The 12,161-nt window shown below is 39.9% G+C and overlaps 1 protein-coding gene across 3 annotated transcripts; it reads left to right on the top strand.

The window, feature by feature from the left end:
- Positions 1-1,992: 1,992 nt before the first annotated feature.
- LOC131773993 (rootletin) lies at positions 1,993-10,527 on the top strand. 3 transcript variants are annotated; one of them, XM_059089987.2, is made up of 9 exons: positions 1,993-2,137; positions 3,131-3,276; positions 5,260-5,294; positions 5,496-6,167; positions 6,521-6,894; positions 7,249-7,514; positions 7,975-9,044; positions 9,392-9,533; positions 9,754-10,527. In XM_059089987.2, exons 2-9 carry the CDS (start codon positions 3,136-3,138, stop codon positions 10,273-10,275), a joined length of 3,222 nt encoding a protein of 1,073 aa, XP_058945970.2. In that variant the 5' UTR covers positions 1,993-2,137; positions 3,131-3,135; the 3' UTR covers positions 10,276-10,527. The 3 variants fall into 3 exon arrangements, with proteins under 3 accessions (XP_058945970.2, XP_066028797.1, XP_058945971.2); XM_066172700.1 differs by lacking the exon at positions 3,131-3,276 and having other exon boundaries at positions 2,041-2,137; XM_059089988.2 differs by lacking the exon at positions 1,993-2,137 and having other exon boundaries at positions 3,183-3,271.
- Positions 10,528-12,161: the final 1,634 nt, after the last annotated feature.

The raw sequence follows: 12,161 nt of genomic DNA, 5'->3' as shown, positions 1-12,161 counted from the left end.
GGAAAGGCATTTAAAAAGTTATCCCTCGTCATCTGTGAATAAGTTCTGAAAAAGAGCTGTTGGCGAACGTACCAGCTCTGTATTTGGTAGAGTTATTAGAGCGTTCTTGTATAAACTGCACTACTGCTGGGCAAATGCAGTTAAGCAGAAACCTCAATGTCAAGTTTATCTCTCGATTTGTTTGCTGCAGGTCAACTGGCTTTAAACGCAAAAATAACAAACAAAAGCTGCCGAGATGACACGATAACCTCACTCTTCAATTCTCACCAAAATATGTAAAACATTTGCCGAAGCCGGTAATAAAAATGTGGTCTTTCCGGCTTGTATTCAATCTCATTCGCTTTTTCCTGTCGGTATTATTGGAGAACAGAGATAGATAGAAGTCATAGAAGGAGTAAGAAATAATTCTTGGAAAAAAGACAGACTCAGTGGCCATGGATTGATTTTTAATTTCCTTGAGTTTCTCTGGAATAAATGAATGTTCTCCTCAAAACATGGATATGCATCGAGAGACCTTTCAGAACTTATGGCGGTATTCGGGCGTCAAAGATGTTTTCAAGTTGAGCCATATGTACGGATAAACGCGTAACTTTCCTTGTTTTAAAGTTGTTACAGGACAAAGAAAAACTTTAAGAAAAAAATTGTCCTCGCCCTGATTTCGGAATTGATCGTAAAATGTTTCTTTAGGCATGTAATCCCGTTTGCTTTTTCATACCTTTCGACTTACCTTCACTCGTTCATTCAGTCTTTTAGTCTTTCTCTCTCTTTCTTTCCTCCTTCCTTTCTATAGTTTTTCTTTCTTTCCCTCTTTCCTTCAGTCTCTTTGTTTTCGTTTTTGCATGGTTAGCCTTCTTGAAGAGCTATTCATAATTTATTTGTCATTCAACTGAATATCAGAATTTACTCGCAATTTCATTGTTGACGGTTTTCTGTTAAGTTACCTCACTTGCCTCTTCGTAATTTCTACTTCAATGCTATGGCTGAACATACTGAAATGACTCCCTAAAGGTCATTAATTTATTTATAGCTAGAAGAGAACTTTCCCCTCCCCGGGATCCCGAGAGCTTCACGTTAGGGTTTGTGTAATCTTGGGAGATCATAGCGCTGTCTTGTGGAGAACGTAGAGAGGTTATAATTATATATAAAGTGGCTGCAAAATGGCAACAGATTAATTTCCATCTTGGCCTCTCTAAAATCTTTTCTTAGCAACGACGATTATTCATTAAATATGGAAATCTAACCGCTACCGGCTTACAGGTGAAGTGTAAGTCCACGGTCTCTTCAAATCAGCAAAATCTTTCTTACCCCATGCAAATAAGCTTCACAAGTACTGAATTAACTAAGAAAGGAGTTTTTGGATACATTTTGCTTAAGCCACTGATAAACGGCTCTTGCGTGGTTAGGTTAGCCGATTACTATTCACGAACACAGGTGTAAACTTTATCGACATGATTATCACCCTCAAAACAGCAACAACTGTACACAATTGGCAGAAAAGTTTGAAAATGTATCAAGAGCAGACAGTGAAAGTGGAAACTGTTGAACGTTAGCGCCCTATAATTTAAGAGTAGTTATTATATTTCTAACTGTGATGACAAGAATGTCAACAGCAATACTTTCATGGTGTTTTTATTTACTAAAGCAGGTGTTTAAACACTGCTGGGGTTTCAGACTCCTAAAGAAGATGAGTGAAAACTGTACTTTCACTCAAACAACGGTGTGTTAAGAGATTGTACTACTTTTTGCATCATTCTGACTTTGGGCGTTAACGACTTGAGCATATTTGAATAATCTTCTGGCCTATTTTCTGGCGTGTAAATCATAGACAAAGAAAGCTATCGTTGTCCTAGGATCGTGCTAATTTGCATAACCAAATAAACTACTATTGAACTTCCTCGCGTGGCTTGTTATGTTGTATTCTAGTGAACAAATATTGGTGTGGCACCTTGTACTTTTTCGCTTGCTGAAACCCCTTGCGTGAAGGAACTCTTTTTCGCGTCACCACTCGATATTTTTATGTTTTCTACCGGATATCGCTGAACGATAAGCCTGTTTTGATTCATCTTTGGGTCGCTAAATCCCTAAATACGATAATTATAGCACGACCTTTAACGCTCTTGCGGTTTCGGTCCAACCGGTAAGTATAAAAGTTCATTACATTTCAAAATATGAATACCGTCACGAATGATGATAACAAATAAGAAAATGTCTTTGCAACGTCTTTCTCGTTGATTTTAGAATTGTTACAGTGACATTTAAAGAAAGAACTTTGTCAGTTGTCATCATCTGAATGGCGATATAAAGTTTAAGCAGTTATTTCGATATGATGTTTTAGTTTATCGGTGTCAATAAATAATTATTCCCACGAGGACTTGTTAAGTTTTTACTTATTTCCTTAACCACATTGATACCTTTTGGTCCTTCTCAGGGAATACAAGTCTTTTGCAAACGCCTCAATTCGCCTCACAGCAAATAGATTTAAGCTGACCGAAGGGAATCGACTTAAAACCTTGACATAATGAAATACCCTAAAACTTATCCGGCCGAAAAGTTCGGCCTGAAAGTTAAAAAATAAAAGAAGAGTCAATTTTTGTCAGTGTATAATATTTTTACCGGTAAAGGGAAGTTTCTGAGCAGACATCTGGTGCCAACCATTTACATAGTAATTTACATTTAGTTTTTAGCTCTGTGTTCAAATAAACGCAACCAGGTTAATTTCTGGCAGTTGTTATAATTGCTGTTTCGTTAACATTCAATGGCCCTTGAAGTTTAGCTCTCTGATTGGATGTTTAAAGAAACCTCAGTAAGTGTGATGTCCAGTGGGCAGTAGTCTGTGAACTGAGTTTATTTGAATTTGTCACTGGAGCATAAACTATGAACTTATTTGAATTTTAACGGAATAGCGCGCGAGTACACTAAGTCAGGGGGAAAAACGAATTTTGCCTCTCCGTGAGATGATTTAACACATTTTACGATTGAAATTTGACTCAAAGTCACCTTTTAAAAAAGGCTTACGCAAGATAGAGCGCATGACTGAAAAGCTGACTGACATTTAGAAATATTTTACAACGTCACAGCTGTTTGCTTTTCTTTTTATTGACGTGTCAAACTGACCTCGTCTTTCACGCAGGCAAGATGTCCGATGATAGCTACTCTCGCGAGATTTTACCCGAAGCTCGGGTCCTTAATGGTTACCACTCTGCTGGGTTTGATCAGGATGATTTTAGCCCAGATAAAGGGGTCGTCAAGATTCCCAAAGAGAACGGAATAAGTAAGGTATGATTACATTAATAACGGACATATCATCTCAAAGCTGGACAGTTTTAAGCGCAATATGCACATCAAACTAAAATAAAACGTTACGCCAAAGAGGCTATAGATAAAGATTTGAAAGGAGCACACGGTGCTTCGACCCACGTCGCAAAGGAATGTGACTTTAGGTCATCGTTCATCGAAAAAATATATTTTGATCAATTGTTAACTTTGTTCAGCCGTCTGATAGTGAACAAAGGCTTGTGCGTTTCTAATTCAGCGGAATTGACCTGCAACCCAGCTCTTTATCACGTTTCACACGCCAAAGAAAATGAACGTATTTTTAGTAACTATAATAGCTTGGTCTACGAATAGAGTATCGCTATAACAACTACTTGAATAGTAGACTTTTCATGATATTATTTGAACACCTCTCTTAATATCATTGACAATGAAGTGCTACCTCGCATACGATCGACTTTCCTTTTTATCTATTTGCTCAAAAATCAGTACATAGTTTATTTTAGGTTATCAGTGTTTACTTTTCAATCTAAATCGAGATTCCTAACAAGTCATGATCAGCATGAACACCACAATCTATATTTTGACAACAAAGTAAAGTTAACTTATTGCAAGGGATTAAGTTCATTTCAGTTTAACCTGTCGAGTGCGTACGTCCTAGTTCGATCTTCCGTACCACAGCTTTCAAGTTTGCCGCTATCTTTATTTTTCTTTCGTCAAAAAAATTCAAATTTCATAACTTTCTTTCAAGCGTAACCCCTTGTGACATCGAAAACAAAGGAAAACAACACATAAAAGCTTGGCGTTCAATGATTTACATATCGCGCGAAGATATGCATAACGGTTTCTTGTCCTGATGAAACGAGTTATTGAACCTTGAAATTTCAGTGTTCTTTAGGTAATAATTTTTTTCAACCCTTTTTAAAGAAAACAAGACTTGCATATTTCTAAAGGTGAGTGAAAATTTGAAGAGGTGAGCTCTGAGAAAACACTTGACATGTTTTTAGACGCCTGTTCAGCACTTTTATTATTTTTTGTTAATGCATGTCTAGATTTGAAACTTTTGAGCGAACCGCTCTGGTGTCCAACGTTTTTGAGATCTGTTTTCACTTTGCCTGGCAACACTTTAAATCGATCAGTGGTTAATGATGGCGGTGGAGAAAGGCAATTCCTTTAGCCTCAACGAAGATTCTCAAAGGTCTTCTTTTCGAACTTGTCGGTTATCTGACTACTACTGTGCAGAAATGAGTAATGAGCAGTTAAGATCCCAGAAGCTTAGCTAAAGCTTGTTCTACAATCTAGTCTATGCAAGCGGGCGTTATCACGGAAAACTCAAAAAGAACTTCTTTTATGCTTAAAACTTAGCTATTGCCTTTTCTTGATACTTTTCACATAAGGGACAATATCAGGAGAAATCTTGTTCACTGACATTTCCGAAAGTTGTGTGACAAAGCAATTAACTTGAGTAAATGTCGTTTTGACGTCTCTCACGCTTGACTGTAGATTTTTGTAAAAATTTTTGTTGTTTGGTAGCTATGTCATGGAGAAAAAACATGCTGCTTACTTTCAGATATCCGTTGATATTCGCTCACATAAAGTGCTTAAGTTCTCGCGCGTGGCATCTCGCGTGGAGAACGTTACCTCGCAGGCAGACATAACTACAATAGTGATATCGAGCTAATCTCCTACTGTTTTTTTTAGTGAAAAAAATGGCTTGAAATTAGTGGAACCTAAGGGCGAGCTCAGAAACCTCACGGTTCCTCCAATAATGTTCAAACTATGTTTTTAAAAATTCCCTGTTAATTATAACTAACATTGTTCTTATTTCACAGTGATACCTCTTTATCTGAGCAATAAAAGATTTGCTATTATTTGCTGTTGGAAGATTACAAAATGTACTCCTCATTAATTGATATTGAGGTTTCTATGCCCTTTAAAGGGGAAATATTGCGTAAACCGACACTCACTTCTTCTCTCTTGTTTTAGGAATATTCAATAGGGCTCAGCGAGGACATCATGAGGTGTGTACAGTTTGTGCATGTTACGTGACGTATGCAACTATTAAGACAGTTGTGGATTTTCTTTTTACGTTATGATTTTGCCGCACAGCACGATGTTTATGAGCAGAATAGTTTCCGCTTTCATTATTATTCGCATAGAAGGTAGATCTTAAAGACCTGTCAGTTGGACTGACTTAATGGTAACTTCAACTGTAATTTCAGTTCCCCAACGCATTACCAGAACGGAAATAGTGCGAAGGAGCAATTGATGGAAGCAATAAAAAACCGAGACAATGCAGAACGAGAAATCAAAGCGCTAAAGATGCAGCTCAACATGGCAGAAGAGACTCGTGACAGCGTGCGGAGGGACCTCATGGATGCGCACAGGAAAATGCGGGAGTGCGAGGAAGCTAAAGAGTCTCAAAGAAAGGAAAACATGGCGCTCAGAAGACAAATCAAAGACGAAGAAATTGAAAAGAATGCATTTCAAAAGACCTGTGAAGAGCTGCGAGAGAAAGTAAAACAGACTGAAAGCGAGCGGGCTGAGACTAAACGTGCTCTGGACGAACTCGAGAACAAATTTAGAGTGTGCGACGATAGTCGTACGAGCCTCACTGGGGAGGCGAACGATCTTCGTAGCCGAGTGAACGAGTTCGAGGCGGAGCGCGCCGAGACTAGGCGAGAACTGCAAGAGGCATTGCGTCAAGTAAAGATTCTCAGCAGCGAGTGTCTGATGGGGAAGAGAGAAGCTTCAGATCTTCAAGAGAGGCTGGCACATGAGGAATCTTTACGCGAAGAGTTACGACATGAGGCGTATAACTTAAAACAAAGTATACTGCAAGTGGAGAGCGAGAAGGAGGAGGCAAAACAGAATGGGGCGAAACTACAAAGAAGGTAAGGAAAGAAACTTGCACATACTTACTTTAGGTTTTTAGCTTTTGCATGCACAGCCAAAAGTTCTGTCAACCTATAAATCAAACCATACTATACTTAAAGACTTTCAAGGCTTCCTCTGTCACTTCAATCTAGTTGCAAATCCTTCTCAGACTACAAACCATCACTGTACCTAATCCCATTTAAGTTCCCTTCTATCATATTTATACCTCACAATAAATTTTGACCGGAACTGAAACCTGTACCACTTTATAGAGTGTAACTCAGCTTTTACGATGTAGCCGTCACGCTCTCAAACTTCGAAGTATCTCAGAGTCCCTTGCTTAACTGATAAATTTTGCCTGGTATTAAAGGATCAAAGAAGCAGAGGACACCTTTGCGAGTCGAGAGAAAGATTACCAAGCTCAGATAGAGGAGTTCAAACAGTTTGAGCAGAAAGCCAGAAGTAAAATGAGAGAAATGGAGAATCTTCTCGAACAAACGACATTTGACCGGGAAAATTACAAAGCTCAGCTGTCTGGAAATGATGGAAGAATTAGCGCTCTGGAATCTCAACTATCTCGAGTTGAAGCTTCTAAAAATGAATTAGAATTTAAGCTTTCAAGTCTTTACTCAATTCTTCGAAGATCACTTGGCTTACGATCCCAGTCCCGACCTACCTCGCCAACCGAGGGTAGTCCGAAGAAGAACCAAAGATCATACCGAGGGCGACCAAGATCGGGCTCAGGTATGTCTAGTTTGAAGCTCAAACAGGTGGTTTTCTTCTTGTTTAGGTTAAGATATTTCAAAGAGGATCGGGGACCTTTAGGCATATATATGTCATATCGCCTCGCCTGGGTTGAAGAAGCTGTGGGGGTTTCACACACACATACATTGCAATGAAGTGACTGATGACAAGAGCTGTTGAACCCGTCAGTTTTATTGTTGAGACAGAACATTACTAAGACATCGAAGAATTCAGCTGAAGCCTAAGCATCTGAGCTACCTAACTCAGCTCAATAAATGCCTCATTCGTGACACTGAAAGCACAAATCTAAGATTCTGCTCCATAACACTGACACTGTTTTGTTCCCTTTGATAGATGACTCATCGGATGACATTGATCCGGACGCTGTGAAATCGTCCTTAAGTGAGCTGCTACACAACCTGAAAGACGCCGAGAGAAAGAAAGAGGAGAGTTCAGTGAAAGTGGACAGTTTGCAGAATTCTGTGGCTAAGTTGGAGGAAGAAAGAGCGGCTCTGGACGGAAAACTGCGAGCTGTTCATCAGGAAATGAACGAATTAAGAGAACAGAAAAGACTACTGGAAGAAAGATTGAACAGCTCAGAGACTGCACTTACGTTGCAGGTGAGGTGAATACTTTTTTCGGTGTCAGGTGTAAGAAAAGTTTGAATAAGTCATTAACACATGTACACATTACGTATTAGGAAAAAGAACGTTTCTACAAATTGGTAAAGGATTAGTTGGCCGCACGGTTCACGTTTAGTACCTCAGGGCTGGTTTATTGTACTGTTTTCTTGGGGGAGACGCTTTATCACCACGGTGCTTCTCTCCCCCTGGGCGTGTAAATGGGCACCAATAATTCACCAGTGTGCGTGTGAGTGTGGGTGGGGGGAGGGACCTGCAGGGGGATAACTTTCTATAGTAGCATGCTCTAGGTCTGAACGCCTTGGAAACTGAGGTGGTAAACTACCTTTTAGAGACTTAAATTTTACCTTCGTTGACAATTTAGCACCTCCTTGAAGAACAATGAAACTGCGGTTAGTTAAGACAAAAAGTCTAGAGACTGCTGCTTTTCTGTTTTCAGGAGGAGGCAATTCAAAAGGTTGAGCGAGAACGAAATGGCATGAATGAAAAATTGCAAATGTTGGAAGGTACATTGGGCCTGTCGGAAAGCGAGAGGAAGCAGCAACAAGAGAAGATTAGAGAGCTTCAGGAAACAGAGAAAAGACTGAAAAGCGAAAAGCACACATTGAGGGCCCAAATGGAATCTTCATCCGGAGAACTAACGAAGAACGAGTTAAAGCTGAAAGCCTTGGATGGCGAATTGCAAAGGCAGAAGCGTGTTCAACAAGATGCGGAGGCTGAAAATAGAGAACTACGTGAAAGGTTGAGTGCTGCTTTAAAAGCAAATCAAGAATTGGAAAGCAATGTGTCCAGTTTAAACCTTGCAATTCAGAAACTAAACAGTGCTGTTTCCAAAGGGGAAGAAGAGGAGACGCGGCTAAAAGAAAAGGTACAGGCTTTGTCGGTTTCTCTGAGTGAAAGCAATTGCAGCTCACAAAACTTACAAGACCACATTGCTCAACTTCAGCGGTCTCTTGAAAGCTCAGAAGGCGACAAGCGTTTGCAACACGAGAGAGTGGTAGCACTTCGCGAAACGGTGAAAGATTGCAAGAATGAAAACCGTATGTTGGCTGAAAAAGTCAGTTTCTTGGAGAAAACCAGAGAGGAGGCTGAACTGCGGATAAATGACTTCGAAAATCAAGTAAAACACGTAAAAGGTCTCCTGATGCAGCGTCAACAGCATGAAGATGAACTTCTCGTTAAACTGCAAGACCTGGAGAGTGAAACTCATGCTCTCAAAAGCGAGAACTCTTCTCTACATAAAACAAATTCTTCCTTCGAGGCTGAGAAGAAAGATCTGGAAAAAAGCAACTTGCGCATTGGCAAAGACGTCCATGCTCTTAAAAAGACGCTTGATAAGCTCCAGAGAGAAAGATTGGAGTTTGAAGAATCCTTCTTCGAGTCGAATCAAGAGAAAGAAGCTCTCAACAGAACGCTGAGTGAGGCGGCAAAGGAAAACCTAGAGTTAAAAGAAAGAGTAGAGTCATTAGAAAAGGAGCTTCAACTGGTCCAAGTCAAACACACGGAAAGGTAATAGGTCTTCTTTAACAAGTTAGTCTGTCCTTCAGTGAGTAAACTAAGAGGTGGAGAGTCTCTCAGTAAAGTAGTCAGCCTGATGCATTTCAGTAGTCAGTTATCGACAGCCGTCAAACAGCAATTCAGCACAATTTTCAGTCTGCTAGCAACCCAGTTACACAGTGACTTATTACAATTGTCGGTTCATCAGTCAGGCGGCCAGTCATACAGTGACTCAATGCATTTGTCAGTCAGTCAGTCCGCCAGTCATACGGTCAGTCATCTGTTCCAATGACAATTAATTACAATTGGTAGTCATTCTTTAAACACTTCTTCCGTCCGTTTTTCTTTTCTGTCTATAGCTTACTAGAAATAACAGAGAAACAGCAACAAGAATTGGAGAAAGAGGCGAAAAGATCACATTTGACGCTGGAAAAAACACAGAAGACTTCCGAGAAGCGAGAAAGATCGTACAAGGCAAAGCTGGAGGCTTTGGAGAAGCAGGTAATTATTTGGAAAGTTTCAACCTGACCGTATGTAGAGTCTTTTAATTAATTTGTTTGATATCCTGACGTCACATGACCATTCACTGTGGGAGTTGATATACATCGTACGAACTGGATTAGGAGACTCCATCTCTGTTCCCTTATTTGTCTCTAGATCTCAGCAGTGTTTTTCGCTATAAAACAGTGAAATCAATTAGGCTTTTTAATTTATGTTCTAGGTTACTTTCCTCCAAACTGAACTCCACAATGAACGAGAGCAGAAAATGGTGCAAAGTAACAAGGCTGCCATAAAAAGCGATGAAATACGAGAGGTTCGGCAGTCTTTAGGCAAATCACTCCAAGCAGTCGAAGAGGACGCGAACAACCTTCGCAGTATGCTGGGAAAATCTCTTCGTAAAATCGACCGTTACACCGAAGCTATCCGACGAAACGAACCACCTCTACCATCCACTGACACAGAGGGATCAACCGTAGATACGTTTCCCCGTCAACAAATCGATCAATTATCGGAAGAGGCGAAGTATCCCCGATCATCGAAGAGAGGAACGAGGTCGGCCTCACATACGAACTCTAGGGAACGAAGCAAATCTCATGGACTGCCATCCTCTACTCGTGCCCCATCTTCGGGTGTTATTATGAGCAACTCTAGAAACGATTACGAAGGTGCGGCGTTAGAATTATCTCCCGAAATTCACTCCCCGCTTAGGCGGTATAGAAGAGATAGGAAATCTGTCAATTAATATCAAAGGTGTGTGCATCTTACTACAATGTGTTAAATGGACCGTTGCGTGCAACCGTTTGAGAGAAAAAGAAAAGAATGAATTGTTTAAGAAATGCTTAAATCAATGCAAATCGTGATAATTTCGTCTTGTATAGGAAGCCAGAGGTAATTTTAATAATGTGTATAATTTAAATTCGCACGAGTCGAAATCAAATATCTGTAAACTGCGTGATTGCCGACGCATTTTCAATTAAATAACATTCCAACTGAATTTATTCGGATTAAATAGTTAGGCAGGATATAACCGTGTTTTAGAAAATAGAATTGTGATTTTTTGGTTTATGCGCCTGAGATCGCTTCTGTTCACGCTATGTACAGTAATATTTCTTGATCATTCTGTGACTTCATCTACAATCCTTCTTTTCAGATTGTAGATATTTTATTGATAGGGGTTTTATGATGAAGGTATCATTCGTGACCCTGTACACAGTCAAGCTTTTCGACTTCAACCTCTCAGTTTGTCAACACTTATGGTACAAAAGATTTCATATTCGTCGTAAGAGAGAGTTTCGATCTATCTATAAGAGAAAATTATACGTGTACTTAGGATAACACCAGAAGAATGCACAATTTGTAATAATACACTTTAAACTTCCGTCCATAATCATATTTTGTGGTGTTCGTACCTACGTTGCGTTTTTTTTTTCAATGAAACGTGTCCTCTCTGATTGCTTTGCAACTTTCAACGATAGTTTTATTGCAGAATTGATAGAGGTTACCCTGTGTTGATCCAGCTGAGTTTGTTGTAGCGTGCATTTAGATTAAACCGATCTCCTCACAGTATCAGCTGATTTTGTGATTCAATGTGAGAAACTTCCGACATGAAATTCGAAGCAGCAAATATCTTCAAGGACTATTCCAGTGTATTTAAGTTGACCGAAGCTAGGGTGGGAGGAAAGAGATTTATCCCTGGGGGTCTTCCCAGTCGAGATCCCCGGCCCGAAAGGATCGGCCATGCTAGTGTTAGGAATCAGTTATAACTGAAGCCAAAGAGAGGGTTGATGGAAGGGGCACTTTGATAAAAGGAGATGCTATGGCGGACAGCGGCCGAAAGGGTGCGTGGTCATTAGAAAATGCTTTAGGGATGTGAAACGTCTTATTGAAATCAAAGAAAAGTCGTTTCTAAATTCTTTCGAAATCGGATCAAACGTGTCGGAAATAAGTGTAGGAATTTTGTCTCAATAGAATACATCAACCTTAGAACCGCTGAATACACTCCAACAGACCCTCCCCCCTCCCCCCTCCCCCCAACTCAAGTATAGACCCTCCTCCACCCCCAACTCGATTTGACGGCTTCCTTTTCAGAAGAGTTGGACAAGTACATTCATACTTAAAAATAACCACTCGTTATTTGACTATTCTTTTAATTAGATTTGGTGTTTGGTTGTTTAGAAATACAAGATAACTTAACCGTACTCTCTTTTGTTTTCCATTAGAGAGAGGTCAGAGTTGCGTTACCGTACGGGCATGAAGTTGTCGTACGGCGACACAAGTAATAATCATTCTATTTGTTTTCAGATTTCCAATGAAAGAGGGAAGTAAATGGACAAGCAATGTGGTTTCTCCTCCGTTTTAAAAGCACGTCGTGTCGGCCAGTGAAATCTCACGGGTTAATTATGTTTACAAAGTGATTTTGTCTTATGCAAACGAAGCTAGCAGTTAATAATTATTTCGACCATCTGTTAACGCGGCAGCTAGGCAACCATTTGTCCTTAAAAGAATGTTATCGGATTAGTACGGAGTTTATTTTGAGGTTGCCTTCTCAGGTTTGATACACTTTGAATAGTAAACTTCAAGTTCAACGAAAGTTTGAGGTTGCTAAGATCTTGCGGTCGCGTGAATTCA

Source organism: Pocillopora verrucosa, chromosome 9 (genome assembly GCF_036669915.1).
Source record: "Pocillopora verrucosa isolate sample1 chromosome 9, ASM3666991v2, whole genome shotgun sequence".
NCBI classification, from domain to species: domain Eukaryota; kingdom Metazoa; phylum Cnidaria; class Anthozoa; order Scleractinia; family Pocilloporidae; genus Pocillopora; species Pocillopora verrucosa.
This window is presented reverse-complemented; position numbering and strand designations above follow the sequence as displayed.